This window comes from Bombina bombina, chromosome 8 (genome assembly GCF_027579735.1).
Source record: "Bombina bombina isolate aBomBom1 chromosome 8, aBomBom1.pri, whole genome shotgun sequence".
Taxonomy (NCBI): Eukaryota; Metazoa; Chordata; class Amphibia; order Anura; family Bombinatoridae; genus Bombina; species Bombina bombina.
The window spans coordinates 30,323,976-30,350,307 of record NC_069506.1 but is presented as its reverse complement, the minus strand read 5'-3'; the positions used below and the strand labels follow the sequence as shown (position 1 = coordinate 30,350,307).

Sequence of the window (26,332 nt, the reverse complement as noted above, 5' to 3'; positions counted from 1 at the left end):
ATCCGAAAACCCACGCTTAGATAAAATCAAGCGTTCAATTTCCAAGCCGTCAGCTGGAGGGAAACTAGATTTGGATGTTCGAATGGACCTTGTACTAGAAGATCCTGTCTCAAAGGTAGCTTCCATGGTGGAGCCGATGACATATTCACCAGGTCTGCATACCAAGTCCTGCGTGGCCACGCAGGAGCTATCAAGATCACCGAGGCCCTCTCCTGCTTGATCCTGGCTACCAGCCTGGGAATGAAAGGAAACGGTGGAAACACATAAGCTAGGTTGAAGGTCCAAGGCGCTACTAATGCATCCACTAGAGTCACCTTGGGATCCCTGGATCTGGACCCGTAGCAAGGAACCTTGAAGTTCTGACGAGACGCCATCAGATCCATGTCTGGAATGCCCCATAATTGAGTCAACTGGGCAAATATCTCCGGGTGGAGTTCCCACTCCCCCGGATGGAATGTCTGACGACTCAGATAATCCGCCTCCCAATTTTCCACTCCTGGGATGTGGATCGCAGATAGGTGGCAGGAGTGATCCTCCGCCCATTTTATGATTTTGGTCACCTCTCTCATCGCCAGGGAACTCCTTGCTCCCCCCTGATGGTTGATGTAAGCATGTTGTCTGATTGGAATCTTATGAATCTGGCCTTTGCTAGTTGAGGCCAAGCCCTGAGAGTATTGAATATCACTCTCAGTTCCAGAATGTTTAATCGGGAGAAGAGACTCTTCCCGAGACCATAGCCCCTGAGCTTTCAGGGAGTCCCAGACCGCGCCCCAGCCCACTAGACTGGCGTCGGTCTTGACGATGACCCACTCTGGTCTGCGGAAGCTCATTCCCTGGGACAGGTGATCCTGGGTTAGCCACCAACGGAGTGAGTCTCTGGTCTTCTGATCTACTTGAATCACTGGAGACAAGTCTGTATAGTCCCCATTCCACTGTTTCAGCATGCACAGTTGTAATGGTCTTAGATGAATTCGCGCAAAAGGAACTATGTCCATTGCTGCAACCATCAACCCTACTACTTCCATGCACTGAGCTATGGAAGGTCGTGGAACAGAGTGAAGAACTTGACAAGCGTTAAGAAGCTTCGACTTTCTGACATCTGTCAAGAAAATCTTCATTTCTAAAGGATCTATTATTGTCCCCAAGAAAGGAACTCTTGTCGACGGAGACAGGGAACTTTTTTCTATGTTCACTTTCCATCCGTGAGATCTGAGAAAGGCCAGAACGATGTCTGTGTGAGCCTTTGCCTTTGAAAGAGACGACGCTTGTATCAGAATGTCGTCCAAGTAAGGTGCCACTGCAATGCCCCTTGGTCTTAGAACCGCTAGAAGGGACCCGAGTACCTTTGTGAAAATCCTTGGAGCAGTGGCTAGCCCGAATGGGAGAGCCACAAACTGGTAATGTTTGTCCAGAAAGGCGAACCTTAGGAACTGATGATGATCTTTGTGGATAGGAATATGTAGATACGCATCCTTTAGATCCACGGTAGTCATAAATTGACCCTCCTAGATTGTAGGTAAAATCGTTAGAATAGTTTCCATTTTGAACGATGGCACTCTGAGAAATTTGTTTAGGATCTTTAAATCCAGAATTGGTCTGAAAGTTCCCTCTTTTTTGGGAACTACAAACAGATTTGAGTAAAAACCCATTCCTTGTTCCACGGTTGGAACTGGGTGTATCACTCCCATTTTTAACAGGTCTTCTACACAATGTAAGAATGCCTGTCTCTTTATTTGGTTTGAAGATAAGTGAGACATGTGGAACCTTCCCCTTGGGGGTAGTTCCTTGAATTCCAGAAGATAACCCTGAGAAACTATTTCTAGTGCCCAGGGATCCTGAACATCTCTTGCCCAAGCCTGAGCGAAGAGAGAGAGTCTGCCCCCTACTAGATCCGGTCCCGTATCGGGGGCTACTCCTTCATGCTGTTTTGGTAGCATCAGCAGGCTTCTTGGCCTGCTTACCCTTGTTCCAGCCTTGCATCGGTTTCCAAGCTGGTTTGGTTTGTGAAGCATTACCCTCTTGTCTAGAGGCTGCAGAGTTGGAGGCCGGTCCGTTCCTGAAATTGCGAAAGGAACGAAAATTAGACTTATTCTTGGCCTTGAAAGGCCTATCTTGTGGGAGGGCGTGGCCCTTACCCCCAGTGATGTCTGAGATAATCTCTTTCAATTCTGGCCCAAAAAGGGTTTTACCCTTGAAAGGGATATTAAGCAATTTTGTCTTGGAAGATACATCCGCTGACCAAGACTTTAGCCAGAGCGCTCTGCGCGCCACAAAAACCCTGAATTTTTCGCCGCTAATCTAGCTAACTGCAAAGCGGCATCTAAAATAAAGGAATTAGCTAACTTAAGTGCGTGAATTCTGTCCATAACCTCCTCATATGGAGTCTCTCTACTAAGCGACTTTTCTAGTTCCTCGAACCAGAACCACGCTGCTGTAGTGACAGGAATAATGCCGAAATAGGTTGCAGGAGGTAACCTTGCTGTACAAAAATCTTTTTAAGCAAACCCTCCAATTTTTTATCCATAGGATCTTTGAAAGCACAATTATCCTCAATAGGAATAGTAGTGCGCTTGGCTAGTGTAGAAACTGCCCCCTCGACCTTAGGGACTGTCTGCCATAAGTCCTTTCTGGGGTCGACCATAGGAAATAATTTCTTAAATATAGGAGGGGGGACAAAAGGTATGCCGGGCTTCTCCCACTCCTTATTCACTATGTCCGCCACCCGCTTGGGTATAGGAAAAGCGTCGGGGTGCACCGGAACCTCTAGGAACTTGTCCATCTTGCACAATTTTTCTGGAATGACCAGGTTGTCACAATCATCCAGAGTAGATAGCAGCTCCTTAAGCAGTGCGCGGAGATGCTCTAATTTAAATTTAAATGTCACAACATCAGGTTCTGCCTGTTGAGAAATTCTACCTGAATCAGAAATTTCCCCATCTGACAAAACCTCCCTCATGGCCACTTCAGATTGGTGTAAGGATATGACAGAGCAATTATCATCAGCACCCTCCTGCTCTACAGTGTTTAAAACAGAGCAATCGCGCTTTCTCTGAAATGCAGGCATTTTGGATAAAATATTTGCTATGGAGTTATCCATTACTGCCGTCAATTGTTGCATAGTAACAAGCATTGGCGCGCTAGAAGTACTAGGGGTCTCCTGCGTGGGCAAAACTGGTGTAGACACAGAAGGAGATGATGTAGAACTATGTCTACTCCCTTCATCTGATGAATCATCTTGGGCAACTTTACTATCTGTGGCAGTACTGTCCTTACTTTGTTTGGACGCTATGACACAATTATCACACAATTTTGAAGGGGGAGACACATTGGCTTCCATACATACAGAACATAGTTTATCTGAAGGCACAGACATGTTAAACAGGCTTAAACTTGTCAATAAAGTACAAAAACCGTTTTAGAACAAAACCGTTACTGTCTCTTTAAATTTTAAACAGGGCACACTTTATTACTGAATATGTGAAAAACTATGAAGGAATTGTTCAAATTTAACCAAATTTTCACCACAGTGTCTTAAAGCATTCAAAGCATTGCACCCCAAATTTCAGACCTTTAACCCTTAAAATGACGAAACCGGAGCCGTTTACAGTTTTAACCCCTCTACAGTCCCAGCTACAGCCTTTGCTGCGACTTTACCAAACCCAGGGGGGTATACGATACCAAATGAAGCCTTCTAGGAACCTTTTCAACTACTTTCAGACCCACACACATGCAGCTGCATGTCCTGCTCTCAAAAGTAACTGCGCAGTAATGGCGCGAAAATGAGGCTCTGCTTACTACAGAGAAGGCCCTTCCTGACTGGGAAGGTGTCTAAACCAGTGCCTGACGTAAAAAAACGTTCCCCAAAGTTTATAAAGTATGAATTTCAACCTCAAGCTGTATAAAATGCCCAAATAAAGCAATCGATCCATAAAAACATAATTTATGTAAGAACTTACCTGATAAATTCATTTCTTTCATATTAACAAGAGTCCATGAGCTAGTGACGTATGGGATATACATTCCTACCAGGAGGGGCAAAGTTTCCCAAACCTTAAAATGCCTATAAATACACCCCTCACCACACCCACAAATCAGTTTAACGAATAGCCAAGAAGTGGGGTGATAAGAAAAAAAGTGCGAAGCATATAAAATAAGGAATTGGAATAATTGTGCTTTATACAAAAAAAAAAAATCATAACCACCACAAAAAAGGGTGGGCCTCATGGACTCTTGTTAATATGAAAGAAATGAATTTATCAGGTAAGTTCTTACATAAATTATGTTTTCTTTCATGTAATTAACAAGAGTCCATGAGCTAGTGACGTATGGGATAATGACTACCCAAGATGTGGATCTTTCCACACAAGAGTCACTAGAGAGGGAGGGATAAAATAAAGACAGCCAATTCCTGCTGAAAATAATCCACACCCAAATAAAAGTTTAACAAAAAACATAAGCAGAAGATTCAAACTGAAACCGCTGCCTGAAGAACTTTTCTACCAAAAACTGCTTCAGAAGAAGAAAATACATCAAAATGGTAGAATTTAGTAAAAGTATGCAAAGAGGACCAAGTTGCTGCTTTGCAGATCTGGTCAACCGAAGCTTCATTCCTAAACGCCCAGGAAGTAGAAACTGACCTAGTAGAATGAGCTGTAATTCTTTGAGGCGGAATTTTACCCGACTCAACATAGGCAAGATGAATTAAAGATTTCAACCAAGATGCCAAAGAAATGGCAGAAGCTTTCTGGCCTTTCCTAGAACCGGAAAAGATAACAAATAGACTAGAAGTCTTACGGAAAGATTTCGTAGCTTCAACATAATATTTCAAAGCTCTAACAACATCCAAAGAATGCAATGATTTCTCCTTAGAATTCTTAGGATTAGGACATAATGAAGGAACCACAATTTCTCTACTAATGTTGTTGGAATTCACAACTTTAGGTAAAAATTCAAAAGAAGTTCGCAACACCGCCTTATCCTGATGAAAAATCAGAAAAGGAGACTCACACGAAAGAGCAGATAATTCAGAAACTCTTCTAGCAGAAGAGATGGCCAAAAGGAACAAAACTTTCCAAGAAAGTAATTTAATGTCCAATGAATGCATAGGTTCAAACGGAGGAGCTTGAAGAGCTCCCAAAACCAAATTCAAACTCCATGGAGGAGAAATTGACTTAATGACAGGTTTTATACGAACCAAAGCTTGTACAAAACAATGAATATCAGGAAGAATAGCAATCTTTCTGTGAAAAAGAACAGAAAGAGCAGAGATTTGTCCTTTCAAAGAACTTGCGGACAAACCCTTATCCAAACCATCCTGAAGAAATTGTAAAATTCTCGGTATTCTAAAAGAATGCCAAGAAAAATGATGAGAAAGACACCATGAAATATAAGTCTTCCAGACTCTATAATATATCTCTCTAGATACAGATTTACGAGCCTGTAACATAGTATTAATCACGGAGTCAGAGAAACCTCTATGACCAAGAATCAAGCGTTCAATCTCCATACCTTTAAATTTAAGGATTTCAGATCCGGATGGAAAAAAGGACCTTGTGACAGAAGGTCTGGTCTTAACGGAAGAGTCCATGGCTGGCAAGATGCCATCCGGACAAGATCCGCATACCAAAACCTGTGAGGCCATGCCGGAGCTATTAGCAGAACAAACGAGCATTCCCTCAGAATCTTGGAGATTACTCTTGGAAGAAGAACTAGAGGCGGAAAGATATAGGCAGGATGATACTTCCAAGGAAGTGATAATGCATCCACTGCCTCCGCCTGAGGATCCCGGGATCTGGACAGATACCTGGGAAGTTTCTTGTTTAGATGAGAGGCCATCAGATCTATCTCTGGGAGCCCCCACATTTGAACAATCTGAAGAAATACCTCTGGGTGAAGAGACCATTCGCCCGGATGCAACGTTTGGCGACTGAGATAATCCGCTTCCCAATTGTCTACACCTGGGATATGAACCGCAGAGATTAGACAGGAGCTGGATTCCGCCCAAACCAAAATTCGAGATACTTCTTTCATAGCCAGAGGACTGTGAGTCCCTCCTTGATGATTGATGTATGCCACAGTTGTGACATTGTCTGTCTGAAAACAAATGAACGATTCTCTCTTCAGAAGAGGCCAAAACTGAAGAGCTCTGAAAACTGCACGGAGTTCCAAGATATTGATCGGTAATCTCACCTCCTGAGATTCCCAAACTCCTTGTGCCGTCAGAGATCCCCACACAGCTCCCCAACCTGTGAGACTTGCATCTGTTAAAATTATAGTCCAGGTCGGAAGAACAAAAGAAGCCCCCTGAATTAAACGATGGTGATCTGTCCACCACGTTAGAGAGTGCCGAACAATCGGTTTTAAAGATATTAATTGATATATCTTCGTGTAATCCCTGCACCATTGGTTCAGCATACAGAGCTGAAGAGGTCGCATGTGAAAACGAGCAAAGGGGATCGCGTCCGATGCAGCAGTCATAAGACCTAGAATTTCCATGCATAAGGCTACCGAAGGGAATGATTGAGACTGAAGGTTTCGACAGGCTGTAATCAATTTTAGACGTCTCTTGTCTGTTAAAGACAAAGTCATGGACACTGAATCTATCTGGAAACCCAGAAAGGTTACCCTTGTTTGAGGAATCAAAGAACTTTTTGGTAAATTGATCCTCCAACCATGATCTTGAAGAAACAACACAAGTCGATTCGTATGAGACTCTGCTAAATGTAAAGACGGAGCAAGTACCAAGATATCGTCCAAATAAGGAAATACCACAATACCCTGTTCTCTGATTACAGACAGAAGGGCACCGAGAATCTTTGTGAAAATTCTTGGAGCTGTAGCAAGGCCAAACGGTAGAGCCACAAATTGGTAATGCTTGTCTAGAAAAGAGAATCTCAGGAACTGATAATGATCTGGATGAATCGGAATATGCAGATATGCATCCTGTAAATCTATTGTGGACATATAATTCCCTTGCTGAACAAAAGGCAATATAGTCCTTACAGTTACCATCTTGAACGTTGGTATCCTTACATAACGATTCAATAATTTTAGATCCAGAACTGGTCTGAAGGAATTCTCCTTCTTTGGTACAATGAAGAGATTTGAATAAAACCCCATCCCCTGTTCCGGAACTGGAACTGGCATAATTACTCCAGCCAACTCTAGATCTGAAACACAATTCAGAAATGCTTGAGCTTTCACTGGATTTACTGGGACATGGGAAAGAAAAAATCTCTTTGCAGGAGGTCTCATCTTGAAACCAATTCTGTACCCTTCTGAAACAATGTTCTGAATCCAAAGATTGTGAACAGAACTGATCCAAATTTCTTTGAAAAAACGTAACCTGCCCCCTACCAGCTGAACTGGAATGAGGGCCGTACCTTCATGTGAACTTAGAAGCAGGCTTTGCCTTTCTAGCAGGCTTGGATTTATTCCAGACTGGAGATGGTTTCCAAACTGAAACTGCTCCTGAGGACGAAGGATCAGGCTTTTGTTCTTTGTTGAAACGAAAGGAACGAAAACGATTGTTAGCCCTGTTTTTACCTTTAGACTTTTTATCCTGTGGTAAAAAAGTTCCTTTCCCACCAGTAACAGTTGAAATAATAGAATCCAACTGAGAACCAAATAATTTGTTTCCCTGGAAAGAAATGGAAAGTAGAGTTGATTTAGAAGCCATATCAGCATTCCAAGTCTTAAGCCATAAAGCTCTTCTGGCTAAGATAGCCAGAGACATAAATCTAACATCAACTCTAATAATATCAAAAATGGCATCACAGATGAAATTATTAGCATGCAGGAGAAGAATAATAATATCATGAGAATCACGATTTGTTACTTGTTGCGCTAGAGTTTCCAACCAAAAAGTTGAAGCTGCAGCAACATCAGCCAATGATATAGCAGGTCTAAGAAGATTACCTGAACATAGATAAGCTTTTCTTAGAAAAGATTCAATTTTTCTATCTAAAGGATCCTTAAACGAGGTACCATCTGATGTAGGAATGGTAGTACGTTTAGCAAGGGTAGAAATAGCCCCATCAACTTTAGGGATTTTGTCCCAAATTTCTAATCTGTCAGGCGGAACAGGATATAATTGCTTAAAACGTTTAGAAGGAGTAAATGAATTACCCAATCTATCCCATTCCTTAGCAATTACTGCAGAAATAGCATTAGGAACAGGAAAGACTTCTGGAATAACCGCAGGAGCTTTAAAAACCTTATCCAAACGTATAGAATTAGTATCAAGAGGACTAGAATCCTCTATTTCTAAAGCAATTAGTACTTCTTTAAGTAAAGAGCGAATAAATTCCATCTTAAATAAATATGAAGATTTATCAGCATCAATCTCTGAGACAGAATCCTCTGAACCAGAAGAGTCCAAAGAATCAGAATGATGGTGTTCATTTAAAAATTCATCTGTAGAGAGAGAAGATTTAAAAGACTTTTTACGTTTACTAGAAGGAGAAATAACAGACAAAGCCTTCTTTATGGATTCAGAAACAAAATCTCTTATGTTATCAGGAACATTCTGCACCTTAGATGTTGAGGGAACTGCAACAGGCAATGGTACATCACTAAAGGAAATATTATCTGCATTAACAAGTTTGTCATGACATTTAATACAAACAACAGCTGGAGGAATAGCTACCAAAAGTTTACAGCAGATACACTTAGCTTTGGTAGATCCAGCAGGCAGAGGTTTTCCTGTAGTATCTTCTGGCTCAGATGCAACGTGAGACATCTTGCAATATGTAAGAGAAAAAACAACATATAAAGCAAAATAGATCAAATTCCTTATAAGACAGTTTCAGGAATGGGAAAAAATGCCAAACATCAAGCTTCTAGCAACCAGAAGCAAATGAAAAATGATTCTGAAATAATGTGGAGACAAAAGCGACGCCCATATTTTTTGGCGCCAAATAAGACGCCCACATTATTTGGCGCCTAAATGCTTTTGGCGCCAAAAATGACGCCACATCCGGAACGCCGACATTTTTGGCGCAAAATAACGTCAAAAAAATGACGCAACTTCCGGCGACACGTATGACGCCGGAAACGGAAATGAATTTTTGCGCCAAAAAAATCCGCGCCAAGAATGACGCAATAAAATGAAGCATTTTCAGCCCCCGCGAGCCTAACAGCCCACAGGGAAAAAGTCAAATTTTTGAGGTAAGAAAAATATGATAATTAAAGCATAATCCCAAATATGAAACTGACTGTCTGGAAATAAGGAAAGTTGAACATTCTGAGTCAAGGCAAATAAATGTTTGAATACATATATTTAGAACTTTATAAATAAAGTGCCCAACCATAGCTTAGAGTGTCACAGAAAATAAGACTTACTTACCCCAGGACACTCATCTACATGTTTGTAGAAAGCCAAACCAGTACTGAAACGAGAATCAGTAGAGGAAATGGTAAATATAAGAGTATATCGTCGATCTGAAAAGGGAGGTAAGAGATGAATCTCTACGACCGATAACAGAGAACCTTATGAAATAGACCCCGTAGAAGGAGATCACTGCATTCAATAGGCAATACTCTCCTCACATCCCTCTGACATTCACTGCACGCTGAGAGGAAAACCGGGCTCCAACTTGCTGCGGAGCGCATATCAACGTAGAATCTAGCACAAACTTACTTCACCACCTCCCTTGGAGGCAAAGTTTGTAAAACTGATTTGTGGGTGTGGTGAGGGGTGTATTTATAGGCATTTTAAGGTTTGGGAAACTTTGCCCCTCCTGGTAGGAATGTATATCCCATACGTCACTAGCTCATGGACTCTTGTTAATTACATGAAAGAAAGTGTCTACTAGTTTTATAGCCCATATTAAGCCCTTTATTCTGTTTGAGACTAAGAAAATGGCTTACCGGTCCCCATGAGGGGAAATGACAGCCTTCCAGCATTACACAGTCTTGTTAGAAATATGGCTAGTCATACCTTAAGCAGAAAAGTCTGCCAACTGTTTCCCCCAACTGAAGTTATCTCATCTCAACAGTCCTATGTGGAAACAGCAAACGATTTTAGTTACTGCTGCTAAAATCATACTCCTCTCACAAACAGAACTCTTCATCTTTTTCTGTTTCAGAGTAAATAGTACATACCAGCACTATTTTAAAATAACAAACTCTTGATAGTAGAATAAAAAACTACAACTAAACACCACATACTCTTCACCATCTCCGTGGAGATGCTGCTTGTTCAGCGGCAAAGAGAATGACTGGGGTGGGCGGAGCCTAGGAGGGACTATATGGACAGCTTTTGCTGTGCTCTTTGCCATTTCCTGTTGGGGAAGAGAATATTCCCACAAGTTATGGATGACGCCGTGGACCGGACACACCAATGTTGGAGAAATTAGATTTTAACACACTTAGAAATTTCCTCATGATATCATCTTTATTTCTATAATTATTCTTCATTTTCTGTAAAATATCGGCTGGGTGGTAACCCTATATATAAAGTATATTTATATGCAATCATCCTTGTATGGCTCCTAAAAATATAGGTCTGACTCATCATGCTTGCTGTCTCCCAAGTTCAGTATGAATTTGTTAACTAATCTCTTAGTGGTCTCCCCAAAACTAGTAACATTTTCTACTAACATGAATTGCATCCTAGTGTAAAATAAAATATTGTAGTTTGTTACATCATTTTATTTTTACCCTAGAACATCCTCCTAGATGTGAGATCATTTTTCACTGTGACAAAGGCAAAAATCGTGAACAAACATCTTGACCAAATATTTACTTAGTAAAAATTAATTGTATAATTATGAAAAGATAAAGGGAAACACGGATGTATTAATAAAGAAATTATGCTTTAGCATGAAACGCGTAGGATACATGCTACTCAGCTGATCACATTATGGGTGCTTTGCCTTGTGTTTTTAATTATGACCAATAAAGGACTTTACTCTTCGTTTTTTTCTGCCACCTATTATAAGTTTGAGCTGCTGGATTTATTCAAGGTAATATAAGACAAATATACAAATATACAAATATACAAAGAGAGGATTTGGAAGATTGTCCCTGCAGAGGCACTACTTCCGTGAACACAGTGCGTAAGTATACCATACGATAACCACGACCTACCCACTGACGAATCGCATAATTTAACTCAAGACACAAACAAAATACTCTAGAAAGGACCGGAGGCGCCTTGCCACACGTGTTTATAAAACAACAACAACGTACACAAGCAAGATGGAGCCAGCCTGAAGGTTGGTGAGTAGTGTGCTTACTTTGGTAGATGTGACTCCCATTAGTACAAGACAGAGGCAGCTGAGGGGAATACTGGGTGGGGTCTCCGTATATACAACATTGATATTGGGTCCTTGAAAGTACTAAATAATATACCATTAATCATTTCAGAAGGGGATTAAATATAAATTGCAGTGGGTCATTGAATATTGCACATTGCATACAAAATAAAGATTGCAATAAATTCCAACATAATATTTAAGTTAATAAATCCTTATAGAAAGTGTTAATCATACAAGAGGAATGTGCAGTGATATAAGAAATACATATTAGGCGCCAGACCTGTGTCAGCTCACGTATTGTCTCCTGTAGTACTTCCTTTTCACACCTCAGAGATTCCAGCTCCTCTCCCATCAGCACGGCCTGTTCCTCCGAGTGGCTCCTCTCCTAAAGGAAAAGGCATTTCGGTGATTTTTCTTATATTGTAAAAGAGATAGGTGGCAGTTCTTACTTTCTATTACCTGGTCTTGTAGTTGCAGAACATTCTGCTCCTTCTCCTTGTTTTCATTTTGCAGACGCTCAACAACTTTATTTAGGTCAGCAACCCTGAGGAACACAAGATATTGCATTATACAAAAACATTGTTTGCAGAACTCTAGCGACCTGGACAGAATGATGGTTATGCTCCTTTATTAATATATTTACAGCTACATTTTCTGCTCCACAGATTCTAAGGGGTGCTTACCCTTTTGAAAATACAGAAAAGATATCATTTATTAACACAAGCCACTGCCGTTGTGTTGACTGTAGAGACTAGCAGTTTATAATGTCTTCAGTAATCTCTGCACAGACAAGAAGGTGCAAGCAAGATCCGTGTAATGACTGAGAAGTGCATGTGCATAACTGGGCCACTGGTTGAGCCATTGTGCACTGGAGGTAGTAAATGTAATATACAACATTTGATGCAGAAGAATTTCATTAATAAGACACAAGATCCATTGAAAACAACACAATTAGGTGTCCAATAAAGTTGTTTTCTATCCTGTTAGTATAAAAAAGTATATCATTCCAAGCAGTAGCACATTTTTCCACTCTGTGCTTAGCAGCGTAAGTCCTCCACCTGTCCCATTTTAGTTTATTTTGTAAAGCTACACTAGATGTCAGCATTCTGAAACACAAATACATTAAATTGATCCCCTAAGCTGTGCATGAATGGAGTGTGGAGTGTACACTTCTTACCTGGCGCAGAGCTCGGCTTTCTCCGCATCAAATGTAGCCTGCATTTGGATCATCTGGCGCACCTTGTCTTTCAGCTGATCATCTAGCTGTGCCAGCTGGACTGCCTGCCTCTCAACCACAACCACATTGCTGCTCTCTGCCAGCCGTTGTGACCCGCTAACATTCAGGCAGGAGGCGTGAAGGGATCTGCATGACTGGGATATATCCTTCTGCAGCTGTAAAAGGTCCCTGCACAAGTGAATAGAGGACTCATTTAGTGATCTAGAGATGAGGTCCTTGCTTGTATGCACTAATGATTCAATTAGGGATCTAGAGGAGAGGCCCTAGCACGCATGCACAGAGGATGATCTAAAAGCGAGGTAGCTGTATTTGTATGAAGAAGATTTATTTAGTGATCTAGAGCAATGTTTTTCAACTACGATCATCAGGGCACAACAACAGGCCAGCTTTTCATGGTTTCTGAACTAAAAGCACAGCTGTAATAACCATCATTTTATATTTTTTTTACAGTAAATTATAAGATATGATGAAAATAATTGTATTTTTAGAAAGTCAATTTAATAGCAAGAAAAACGGTATATAATATGTGTGGGTACAGTTATTGAGTACGAGGAAAATTACAGCTAAACAAAAACACTGCAGAAATGTAAAAATAGCCATGGTCCCAAATGGTTAGAAAATTGAAAAGTGCTGTGGTCCTTAAGGGGTTAATGGGGACAAACAGCTCAAAAAGGACTAGTAAATACAGTAGATTTGCATAATTAACAAATGCATAATAAAAAGACAATGTAATAGCACTTAGTCTGAGCTTCAAATGAGTAGTAGATATTTTTTTGACAAATTTCAAAAGTTGTCTATTTCCACTCCTCCTGAATCATGTGACAGCCATCAGCCAATCACAAATGCATATACGTATAGTCTGTGAATTCTTGCACATGCTCAGTAGGAGCTGGTGACTCAAAAAGTGTAAATATAAAAAGACTGTGCACGTTTTGTTAATGGAAGTAAATACTCTTAGCAAAAGTTATAACTATTTAAATGGAAGCTTTTACTGTGTATATGTACATTTACCTTGTGCATGCTCGTGAAAATATTGTGTCTGCTCACAGAGCACATATTGTGTTACTCAATTTGAATCATCACTGATGAATGCGTGCCACCACCAGCTCAATGGGTAGACGCGGTATTCAGATGAGCATGTGTGATAAAGGCGAATAAAAGGAATATAGGGAGCAGAGGACCAAGGGTCATATGTGACCCCTAGAACATATATTGCCCACCATTTCCCTGCCGCACTTCTACATCTTTGCTTTGTTGATAATATATTACCTCCTTAAATCACACCATCATGAAAGAAATTAATGAACTGTGGCCTTTAAATAAATCAAATTAGCTCTATACGCTGCAAACAAAGAAACACTTTTTAAAGTCAAAATTAAACATGTGTAATCAAATCCACCAACAATCTCTTGCATCCGCACTCCTCGAATAGTTTACAAACTCAAAATATTTAATGAAAATACTTAAGAGTTTTATACTATTCAAGTGCTGCACTACTATTACTTTATATGGATGGGAAGAGTGCGGATGCAAGACATTGTTGGTGGATTAGAATTGGTGCAGACGCTGCTCCTGCAACCCTTCCCTCCCCCTCCCCCCCTACAAATGGCAATACACGCTGGGGCAGTAGCAGATAGAGGCATGCAGTGCTGAAGACTGTGGCTGTGATGTACAAAATTAAACCTTCATGTTTCAGATAAAGAAAAAAAAAAACACATTCTCATTTATGTCCATTATGAAATTATGCAAAGTCTTTTCATGTGCACACTTTCTGAGACTCTGCAGTATATATGTATATGAATCTGTGATTGGCTGATGACTGTCACATGATACAGGGAAATTAAAGTAAGTGGTATTGCAACGTCTATTTATTATGCATTTGCTGATTATGCAATCTACTGAATAACCTGAATGAATAGTTTTGGATGACCTCCTGATCGACCTCCTGATAAAATTGCTCTCACCTCTCAGTCATGGTTTTCATTTCACCAAATTGTCTTCGGAAACCAACAACCTGTCTCCAGAGCGAGAGCAGCCGGCTGTGTTCGTTACTGAAGTACGTGTTAAAAGACTTTGATGGGGGAGAGAAAAAAAAAAAGAAGAAATGAGAGATGTCCACAAACTCAGAGACGGTGCTGCTTAAAGGGACACTTTCAAGTGTTTAAACATTTGGGTATCATGGCCCTTTAAGTATCAGTCATACACAAACATGCATTTTCTATTAGTTTCACTTTAAATGTAAAAAGTTTTTACTTAAAGGAACAGGAAACCTCAAGATTTTAATTCATGGTTCAGATAGAACATACAATTTTACACAACTTTCCAATTTACTTCTATTATTACACTTGCTTCATTCTCTTGTTATCCTTTGCTGAAGGGAGAGCATTGCACTACTGGCAGCTGAACACATCTATTTAGCCAATCACAAAAGACAAATGTGTGCAGGCACCAATCAGCAGCAGCTCCCACTAGTGTAGGATATTTGTGTATTCCTTTTCAACAAGGGATACTAAGAGAATGAAGCACATTCAAAAATAGAAGTGACTTTAAAAGTGTCTTAAAATTACATTAACTATTAGAATCATGCCAGTTTAGTTTTGACTTTCCTGTCCCTTTAACATTTTTTTAATGCAAAAATATTTTCACCTGTTTAACTGCTGCCCTTTGTTATACATTTGCTACAAGAAAAAGACTTTTGAGTACTGTGCCCCTTTTATGAAAGTAAAAAGTATGGACACTTTGCTTATTCTCGTGGTAATTCTCAGGAGAACAGTTGACAAAAACCAAACCAAAATATTCTATCATCACACCCACCTCCTCCTCTCTCCGCCACTCGCTCTCCCGCTGCTCCAGCTCGTCTCGTGTCTTCGTCCAATCAGCAGTCAGCTTGCGCAGGTCCTCACTAAGAGTCTGATTAGCCAAGTTAGCCTGATCCAGCTGCTCTCTAAGCATGGCATTAACCTGGGCAAGGCTGGCACTTCTGTAGGTATGAAATCATTATGTTAAAGTGAACCAACAGAACACACATTACATAAATTCATTCCTCATTGTTATTAACCCATGGTCTGCCGATGAGAGCTGTAGAAAATCCCTTTCAATGCTTTGCAGTTTTCTCTGGCAGCAGTGGGGTTAAGGTAACGTTAAGTGTTTGGTCATTAGAAGAGAGCAGTAGGGAGAAGACAAGGTGGGTAATATAGATCTAAGTTCCCTGTACTTTACCTCTGTTGCTCCTCTTCTAGTCGGATCAGGGCATTCTCCAGTTCATTGCTGGTCTCTTCCTCCTGACGTAACCTCGTGTCTGTGAGTTCCAGGCGGCTCTACAAGTGAATACACACATGACTCTCTCTGTATACTGGCATTACACTGTATAGAGACACTAAACTAAACATTGACTTACCCATAAAATAATTACCCAGGTGTAGTTAAAAAAAAAAGTAATGTACTTTTATTAATTATTTTGCATCCTTTTCCTGTAATTTAACTCTGAATTTTGTGATTTCTCCCCCCCCCCCAAAATTGATCATGGAGGATCCAGAACCCTAACCTAGTAGCATGTTACACAGTGATTGTTTGATCAGTGAAGGAGCTCTTTTATATCTGCCTTAATTGGCCACAGCAAGGAGATAAAATAAACATGATCAACAATGTTTCAATGGTCCATGGACTACAAAACAATGCAGATTATGCTGTTATGTAGTCAGATCATTTGCTGGCCCACATCTATATATAAATAAATGTGACATCTTCCAGGGACGTACAAGTTTTGATCCCAAATGAGACCATTTTCCTATGTCCTTCAGACAGCTCGTACACCATCTGCCCACACCCGGAGATCTCTACTGTATACTTACACTGAGTCGCTCCTGATCAAGTTCGGAGGATTTCTCCAGGAGCTGCTGCTCCACCTCTCCGCACTTTTTCTTGTACTGTAGGACCTGTGAGCGGAGGGTGAGGCAGAGCTAGTTAATAAAGGGTACTTGAAAATAACACAATGTATGCTTACCTGATAAATGTATTTATTTCTTGACACGGTGAGTCCACGGAATCATCAACTACTGTTGGGAATATCACTCCTGGCCAGCAGGAGGAGGCAAAGAGCACCACAGCAAAGCTGTTAAGTATCACTTCCCTTCCCATAACCCCCAGTCATTCGACCGAAGGAAAAGGAGAGAAAGGAAGAAACACAAGGTGCAGAGGTGCCTGAGGTTTATATAAAAAACTGTCTGAAAATAAGGGCGGGCCGTGGACTCACCGTGTCAAGAAATAAATACATTTATCAGGTAAGCATAAATTTTGTTTTCTTTCTTATGACACGGTGAGTCCACGGAATCATCAATTACTGTTGGGAATCAATACACAAGCTAGAGGACTGTTAGAATATATATATATATATATCTCTCAATACTGACGTCATTTTGTCTTTAGTCATCCATTTTGTGAAGAATGGTTTATTATAGTTTATTATAACAGCTTATTATGCTGTGAGAAAATAATATATTGATGTTCTAAACTGAACATGCTATCTCAATAATTGGTCCAATGGCCTTGCAATGTCCTTGGCGATGCGCCCGGATACACCGTTATCTAAAATTGTTACACCTAGATTACGAGTTTTGCGTTAGAGGCTATGCGGTGCTAACGAGCAGTTTATGCTCACCGCTCACTAACAGACAGCGCTGGTATTACAGGTTTTTACAACCCAGACAAGAAGTGAGTGTTAACCAAATTTTGCTCCTTACCACACTCCAATACCAGCGCTGCTTACGTTAGCAGTGAGCTGGTGTAACGTGGAGAGCCGGCTGAAAAAAAGTCTAACACCTGCAAAAAAGCAGTGTAAAACTCCCTAACGCAGCCCCATTGATTCCTATGGGGAAATAAAATTTATGTCTACACCTATCACGAACCCCGAGTCTAAACACCCCTAGTCTTACACTTATTAACCCCTAATCTGCCGCCCCCGACATCGCCGCAACGTACATTATATTATTAACCCCTAATCTGCCGATCCGGACACCGCCGCCACCTACATTATACTTATGAACCCCTAATCTGCTGCCCCCAACATCGCTGACACCTACATTATATTTATTAACCCCTAATCTGCCTTCCCCAATGTCGCCACAACTACCTACACTTCTTAACCCCTAATCTGCCGACCCCAACGTCACCGCCACTATAGTAAACATATTAACCCCTAAACCGCCACACTTCCGCCTCGCAAACATTAGTTAAATATTATTAACCCCTAAGCTGCCGCCCCCAACGTCGCCGCAACTATAATAAACATATTAACCCCTAAAACTACGTCTTAAGTATCACTTCCCTTAGGGTTTATTTTTATTTTACAGGCAAGTTTCTATTTATTTTAACTAGGTAGAATAGTTATTAAATAGTTATTAACTATTTAATAAACTACCTAGCTAAAATAAATACAAAAGTACCTGTAAAATAAAACCTAACCTAAGTTACACTAACACCTAACACTACACTATAATTAAATTAATTCCCTAAATTAAATACAATTAAATAAAATTAGCTAAAGTACAAAAAAAAACAAATACTAAATTACAGAAAATAATAAACAAATTACAATATTTTTAAACTAATTACACCTAATCTAATCCCCCTAACAAAATAAAAAAGCCCCCCCAAAATAAAAAAAGCCCTACCCTACACTAAATTACAAATAGCCCTTAAAAGGGCCTTTTGCGGGGCATTGCCCCAAAATAATCAGCTCTTCTACCTGTAAAAAAAAATTTCAAATCCCCGTCCAACATTAAAACCCACCACCCACACAACCAACCCTACTCTAAAATCCACCCAATACCCCCTTAAAAAAACCTAACACTAAACCCCTTGAAGATCACCTTACGGGGAGAAGTCTTCATCCAACCGGGCCGAAGTCCTCAACGAATCCGACAGAAGTGGTCCTCCAGACGGGCAGAAGTGGTCCTCCAGACGGCATCTTCTATCTTCATCCACCCGGCGCGGAGCAGGTCCATCTTCAAGACATTCGACGTGGAGCATCCTCTTCTTTCCACGGCGACTGAAGAATGAAGCTTCCTTTAAGTGACGTCATCCAAGATGGCGTCCCTTCAATTCCGATTGGCTAATAGAATTCTATCAGCCAATCGGAATTAAGGTAGGAAAAATCCTATTGGCTGATGCAATCAGCCAACAGGATTGAAGTTCAATCCTATTGGCTGATCCAATCAGCCAATAGGATTGAGCTGGAATTCTATTGGCTGTTCCAATCAGCCAATAGAATGCCAGCTCAATCCTATTGGCCGATTGCATCAGCCAATAGGATTTTTTCTACCTTAATTCCGATTGGCTGATAGAATTCTATCAGCCAATCGGAATTGAAGAGACGCCATCTTGGATGATGTCACTTAAAGTTACCTTCATTCTTCAGTTGCCGTGGAAAGAAGAGGATGCTCCGCGTCGGATGTCTTGAAGATGGACCCGCTCCACGCCGGATGGATGAAGATAGAAGATGCCGTCTGGATGAAGACTTCTGCCCGTCTGGAGGACCACTTCTGCCCGTCTGGAGGACCACTTTTGCCGGATTCGTTGACGACTTCGGCCCGGTTGGATGAAGACTTCTCCTGGTAAGGTGCTTTTTAAGCCTAACGCACAACTCGTAATCTAGCCGTTAGTTTCTTGGTATGATTCTTTTTCTTATATTTTTACTTTGGTTCTTTGTTCTAACTTATGCTATGTAAAATGGTGTGATTTATGATAAATCATTGTTTAACCCCATATACTGTAACCATTTTCTATAAAAGTATGGTACGCTTTATAATAAACAGAACAGTGATTAGACTTTTCCTGGCTGCATGTCTGATTTCTGTTCCCGAGATATCTCGTCAGGTAACCCATTCAGTTCCAGGTAAAGATGTAGAATACTGCTAAGTGCTAACTGACACCCCCCCCCCCTTTTAAGATAATGCCGCCTAACAAGGACACAGATGATTAGGGAGGGACAAGACAGGTAACCTAAATAGAAGGCCCCACTGCTTGAAGAACCTTTCTCCCAAAGGAAGCCTCAGCTGAGGCAAAAGTATCAAATTTATAGAATTTAGAAAAAGTGTGCAAAGAAGACCAAGTCGCAGCCTTGCAAATCTGTTCCACAGAGGCCTCATTCTTGAAGGCCCAAAAAGAGGAAACGGCCCTAGTGGAATGAGCTGTGATTCTCTCAGGAGGCTGCTGTCCAGCAGTCTCATACGCCATATGAATAATACTTCTCAACCAGAGAGAAAGAGAAGTGGCAGTAGCTTTCAGACCCTTACATTTTCCAGAAAAGCAAGCAAACAATGCAGAAGACTGAAGAAAGTCCTTCGTAGCCTGTAGATAGAATTTAAGAGCCCGCAAAACGTCTAAGGTTTTGTAACAAACGTTCTTTAGGAGAAGAAGGATTAGGACAGAGAGAAGGAACAACAATTTCCTGATTAATATTTCTGTTTGAAACCACCTTAGGAAGAAAACCAAACTTGGTACGGAGAACTGCCTTATCTGCATGAAATATGAGATAAGGACAGTCACACTGCAAAGCTGAGAGTTCAGAAACCCTCTGAGCAGAAGAAATTACAGTAAGAAACAAAACCTTCCAAGATAATAACTTAATATCTATGGAATGCATAGGCTCAAACGGAGCCTGCTGTAAAACTCTAAGAACAAGGTTAAGACTCCAAGGTGGAGCAACTAGTTTAAATACAGGGTCTGATTCTAACCAGGGCCTGACAAAAGGATTGTACATCCGGCATGTCCGCCAGACGCTTGTGTAACAGAATGGATAGAGCAGAAATCTGACCCTTGAGGGTACTGAGAGATAACCCCTTCTCAAGGCCTTCCTAGAGAAAAGATAAGATCCTTGGGATCCTGACCTTACTCCAAGAAAATCCTTTAGACTCACATCAATAAAGATATTTACACCATAAACCAATAAAGATATTTACACCATAAACCATGGTATCAATGACCGATTCAGAAAATCCTTGCTTAGCTAAAATCAAGCATTCAATCTCCAAGCAGTCAGCTTCAAAGAAATGAGATTTGGATGAAGGAAGGGCCCCTGAAGGAGAAGGTCCTTCCTCAGAGGTGGTCTCCACGGAGGTAGAGACGACATCTCTACTGCATACCATATCCTGCGAGGCCACGCAGGAGCTATTAGAATCACCTATGCTTTCTCCTGCTTGATCCGAGCGATGACCCGTGGAAGGAGAGCAAATGGAGGAAAGAGATATGCCAACCTGAAGTTCCAAGGAACTGCCAGAGCATTTATCAGAAAGGCTTGAGGATCTCTCGACCTCAAACCGTACTTTGGGAGCTTGGAGTTCTGACGAGACGCCATAAGATCCAATTCTGGTTACTTCACCTCCTCCTTGCACTGAAGGCAAAGAGAATGACTGGGGGTTATGGGAAGGGAAGTGATACTTTGCTCTGGTGCTCTTTGCCTCCTCCTGCTGTCCAGGAGTGATATTCCCAACAGTAATTGATGATTCCGTGGACTCACTGTGTCATAAGAAAGAAATATAATTATTTTATTTAAAGGGGCAGTAAACAAGTTCAGATTTTTATATAAAATGTTTAGTTATGTATAGAAAAACAATCCTTTCATTATCTATTTTGCCCACATTTTTTATGTAGCTCAAAACAATGCCCTTTCTTCTAACATAATGACCGTGGCAAACCTTGTCTTGTCTGCAGACTGAAGCCCAGAATGGCTTCTCTAAATAAGGTGAGTGGTGGGTGGAGTTTAGCTACTGAAAAACAAGTGCAGCAAACTAGATGATTTGTTTTGAAAATGTTTACACTTGGCTGATATTATTCTATAGAAGACAATAATAATATCTTGTAATTACAAGGTGTTAAGTGCCCCTCAATGTCCACAATAAAACAAAAAAATATATCATCTCAAAAATATGCTAAACAAGAAAAAATGCAGGGGCAAAATTATAGTTATATGCAAACAACGGTGCAATAAAAAAATGAGCTAATACATAAAAGTTTTTTTTTTTTGCTTTTTATACTTGTATGAACTTTTAATTAAGATAGTTTTAATATTAACAAAAAACACATTAAAGTTTATTTGATTCTATTCCAAAAATAGAAGGTAATATGATCACAATTATAACATTTATACAAAAATATTTTCAAGTAGGTTTAAGGTAAACGACAATTACAGCTCGTAATGTGAAGTTTTAAATGTATGTACCATTTTTTATTTTGTAACTTTTGATTTATCAGCAATAAAGTTTGTTTTAAAATAAAAAGTGTAATTTTTCATCATTGTGAACGTGACCCTCACCTTGGCTTGTAGTTTTTGCACTAGCTGCGCCTGTCGCTGCTGCCCTTCCTGATAGGACTGAAGCTTGCGTTTGTACGCAGCCTGCTCTTCTTCCAGCCTTCGTCTCAGCTCCACATTCTGCTGTGCAAGGCTCCGGTTCTCCAGGGAATCCCTCTCCCGTTCACCACTCTCCAGACGCAACGTCTGCTCCAGCTACCCAGAGAAACCAAGGATTCAGTTAGGTCTACCGCAAACATAGCGTTCTCTGCATGCTGGAGCCTGTGAAAGCCAACTAAATACACAGCACGTATAATGTCATATTAACCAGTCAACATAAGGCAAAATATATACTTATTGGGGGAAAGTCATGTATTTCTTATATTAAAGGGACACTAGAGTCAAAATAAACTTTTATGATTCAGATAGAGCAGCAGTTTTAAGACACTTTCCAATTTACTTCCATTATCAAATTTTGCACAGTCTCTTTATATTCACACTTTCAGGGGAACAAGACCCTACTGAGTATGTGCACAAGCTCACAGAGTATAGGTATACTAGTCTGTAATTGGCTGGTGTCTGTTACATGATACAGGGGGGGCGGAAAAACATAATTTATGCTTACCTGATAAATTCCTTTCTTCTGTTGTGTGATCAGTCCACGGGTCATCATTACTTCTGGGATATTATCTGCTCCCCTACAGGAAGTGCAAGAGGATTCACCCAGCAGAGTTGCTATATAGCTCCTCCCCTCTACGTCACCTCCAGTCATTCGACCAAAGACCAACGAGAAAGGAGAAACCAAGGGTGAAGTGGTGACTGAATTATAATTTAAAAAATATGCACCTGCCTTAAAAACAGGGCGGGCCGTGGACTGATCACACAACAGAAGAAAGGAATTTATCAGGTAAGCATAAATTATGTTTTCTTCTGTTATGTGTGATCAGTCCACGGGTCATCATTACTTCTGGGATACCAATACCAAAGCAAAAGTACACGGATGACGGGAGGGATAGGCAGGCTCATTATACAGAAGGAACCACTGCCTGAAGAACCTTTCTCCCAAAAATAGCCTCCGAAGAAGCAAAAGTGTCAAATTTGTAAAATTTGGAAAAAGTATGAAGCGAAGACCAAGTTGCAGCCTTGCAAATCTGTTCAACAGAGGCCTCATTCTTAAAGGCCCAAGTGGAAGCCACAGCTCTAGTGGAATGAGCTGTAATTCTTTCAGGAGGCTGCTGTCCAGCAGTCTCATAGGCTAAACGTATTAAGCTACGAAGCCAAAAAGAGAGAGAGGTAGCAGAAGCTCTTTGACCTCTCCTCTGTCCAGAATAAACGACAAACAGGGAAGAAGTTTGGCGAAAATCTTTAGTTGCCTGCAAGTAGAACTTGAGGGCACGAACTACATCCAGATTGTGTAGAAGACGTTCCTTCTTTGAGGAAGGATTTGGACACAAGGATGGAACAACAATCTCTTGATTGATATTCCTGTTAGTGACTACCTTAGGTAAGAACCCAGGTTTAGTACGCAGAACTACCTTGTCTGAGTGAAAGATCAGATAAGGAGAATCACAATGTAGGGCTGATAACTCAGAGACTCTTCGAGCCGAGGAAATAGCCATTAAAAATAGAACTTTCCAAGATAACAATTTTATATCAATGGAATGAAGGGGTTCAAACGGAACACCCTGTAAAACGTTAAGAACTAAGTTTAAACTCCATGGCGGAGCAACAGTTTTAAACACAGGCTTGATCCTAGTTAAAGCCTGACAAAAGGCTTGGATGTCTGAATTTTCTGACAGACGCCTGTGAAACAAGATGGACAGAGCTGAAATCTGTCCCTTTAATGAGCTAGCCGATAAACCCTTTTCTAAACCTTCTTGTAGAAAAGACAATATCCTAGGAATCCTAACCTTACTCCAGGAGTAATCTTTGGATTCACACCAGTATAGGTATTTACGCCATATTTTATGGTAAATCTTTCTGGTAACAGGCTTCCTAGCCTGTATCAGGGTATCAATAACCGACTCAGAAAAACCACGTTTTGATAAAATCAAGCGTTCAATTTCCAAGCAGTCAGCTTCAGAGAAGTTAGACTTTGATGTTTGAATGGACCCTGAATCAGAAGGTCCTGTCTTAGAGGTAGAGACCAAGGCGGACAGGATGACATGTCCACTAGATCTGCATACCAAGTCCTGCGCGGCCATGCAGGCGCTATTAGAATCACTGATGCTTTCTCCTGTTTGATTTTGGCAATCAATCGAGGAAGCAGCGGGAAGGGTGGAAACACATAAGCCATCCTGAAGTTCCAAGGTGCTGTCAAAGCATCTATCAGAACCGCTCCCGGATCCCTGGATCTGGATCCGTAGCGAGGAAGTTTGGCGTTCTGGCGAGACGCCATGAGATCTATCTCTGGTTTGCCCCAACGTTGAAGTATTTGGGCAAAGACCTCCGGATGAAGTTCCCACTCCCCCGGATGAAGAGTCTGGCGACTCAAGAAATCCGCCTCCCAGTTCTCCACTCCCGGGATGTGGATTGCTGACAGATGGCAAGAGTGAGACTCTGCCCAGCGAATTATCTTTGATACTTCTATCATTGCTAGGGAGCTTCTTGTCCCTCCTTGATGGTTGATGTAAGCTACAGTCGTGATGTTGTCCGACTGAAACCTGATGAACCCCCGAGTCTTTAACTGGGGCCAAGCTAGAAGGGCATTGAGAACTGCTCTCAACTCCAAAATGTTTATTGGCAGGAGACTTTCCTCCTGACTCCATTGTCCCTGAGCCTTCAGAGAATTCCAGACAGCGCCCCAACCTAGAAGGCTGGCGTCTGTTGTTACAATTGTCCAGTCCGGCCTGCTGAACGGTATCCCCCTGGACAGATGTGGCCGAGAAAGCCACCATAGAAGAGAGTTTCTGGTCTCTAGATCCAGATTCAGAGTGGGGGACAAATCTGAGTAATCCCCATTCCACTGACTCAGCATGCACAATTGCAGCGGTCTGAGATGTAGGCGTGCAAAGGGAACTATGTCCATTGCTGCTACCATTAAGCCGATCACCTCCATGCATTGAGCTACTGACGGGAGTTGAATGGAATGAAGGACACGGCATGCATTTAGAAGCTTTGTTAATCTGTCTTCTGTCAGATAAATCTTCATTTCTACAGAATCTATAAGAGTCCCCAAGAATGGAACTCTTGTGAGAGGAAAGAGAGAACTCTTCTTTTCGTTCACTTTCCATCCGTGCGACCTTAGAAATGCCAGAACTAACTCTGTATGAGACTTGGCAGTTTGAAAGCTTGAAGCTTGTATCAGAATGTCGTCTAGGTACGGAGCTACCGAAATTCCTCGCGGTCTTAGTACCGCCAGAAGGGCACCCAGAACCTTTGTAAAGATTCTTGGAGCCGTAGCCAATCCGAATGGAAGGGCTACAAACTGGTAATGCCTGTTTAAGAAGGCAAACCTTAGATACCGGTAATGATCTTTGTGAATCGGTATGTGAAGGTAAGCATCCTTTAAATCCACTGTGGTCATGTACTGACCCTCTTGGATCATGGGTAAGATTGTCCGAATAGTTTCCATTTTGAACGATGGAACTCTTAGGAATTTGTTTAGGATCTTTAAATCCAAGATTGGCCTGAAAGTTCCCTCTTTTTTGGGAACCACAAACAGGTTTGAGTAAAACCCTTGTCCTTGTTCCGACCGCGGAACCGGATGGATCACTCCCATTAATAATAGATCTTGTACACAGCGTAGAAACGCGTCTTTCTTTATTTGGTTTGTTGACAACCTTGACAGATGAAATCTCCCTCTTGGGGGAGAGGATTTGAAGTCTAGAAGGTATCCCTGAGATATGATCTCTAGCGCCCAGGGATCCTGGACATCTCTTGCCCAAGCCTGGGCGAAGAGAGAGAGTCTGCCCCCCACTAGATCCGGTCCCGGATCGGGGGCCCTCGGTTCATGCTGTCTTTGGGACAGCAGCAGGTTTACTGGCCTGCTTGCCCTTGTTCCAGGACTGATTAGGCTTCCAGCCTTGTCTGTAACGAGCAACAGCTCCTCCCTGTTTTGGTGCAGTGGAAGTTGGCGCTGCTCCTGCTTTGAAATTCCGAAAGGGACGAAAATTAGACTGTCTAGCCTTAGCTTTGGCTTTGTCTTGAGGTAGAGCGTGGCCCTTACCTCCTGTAATGTCAGCAATAATTTCTTTCAAACCGGGCCCAAATAAAGTTTGCCCCTTGAAAGGTATACTAAGTAATTTGGACTTAGAAGTTACATCAGCCGACCAGGATTTTAGCCACAGCGCTCTGCGTGCCTGAATGGCGAATCCTGAATTCTTAGCCGTAAGTTTGGTTAAATGTACTACGGCCTCCGAAATGAATGAATTAGCTAGTTTAAGGACTCTAAGCCTGTCCGTAATGTCGTCCAGCGTAGCTGAACTAAGGTTCTCTTCCAGAGACTCAATCCAAAATGCTGCCGCAGCCGTGATCGGCGCGATGCATGCAAGGGGTTGTAATATAAAACCTTGTTGAATAAACATTTTCTTAAGGTAACCCTCTAAT

The 26,332-nt window shown here is 41.3% G+C and overlaps 1 protein-coding gene across 1 annotated transcript in view; it reads right to left on the bottom strand.

Annotated features, from left to right (window-relative positions):
• Positions 1–26,332, bottom strand: part of CROCC (ciliary rootlet coiled-coil, rootletin) — a 143,585-nt gene that overhangs the window by 89,928 nt on the left and 27,325 nt on the right. Inside the window, exons 4-11 of the mRNA XM_053690918.1 lie at positions 21,809–22,000; positions 16,350–16,433; positions 15,718–15,815; positions 15,313–15,478; positions 14,463–14,569; positions 12,439–12,666; positions 11,721–11,805; positions 11,542–11,646 (exon numbers count right to left, since the gene is read on the bottom strand). Of these exons, the coding sequence (XP_053546893.1) occupies positions 11,542–11,646; positions 11,721–11,805; positions 12,439–12,666; positions 14,463–14,569; positions 15,313–15,478; positions 15,718–15,815; positions 16,350–16,433; positions 21,809–22,000 (1,065 nt within the window). The remainder of the gene's footprint in view (positions 1–11,541; positions 11,647–11,720; positions 11,806–12,438; positions 12,667–14,462; positions 14,570–15,312; positions 15,479–15,717; positions 15,816–16,349; positions 16,434–21,808; positions 22,001–26,332) is intronic.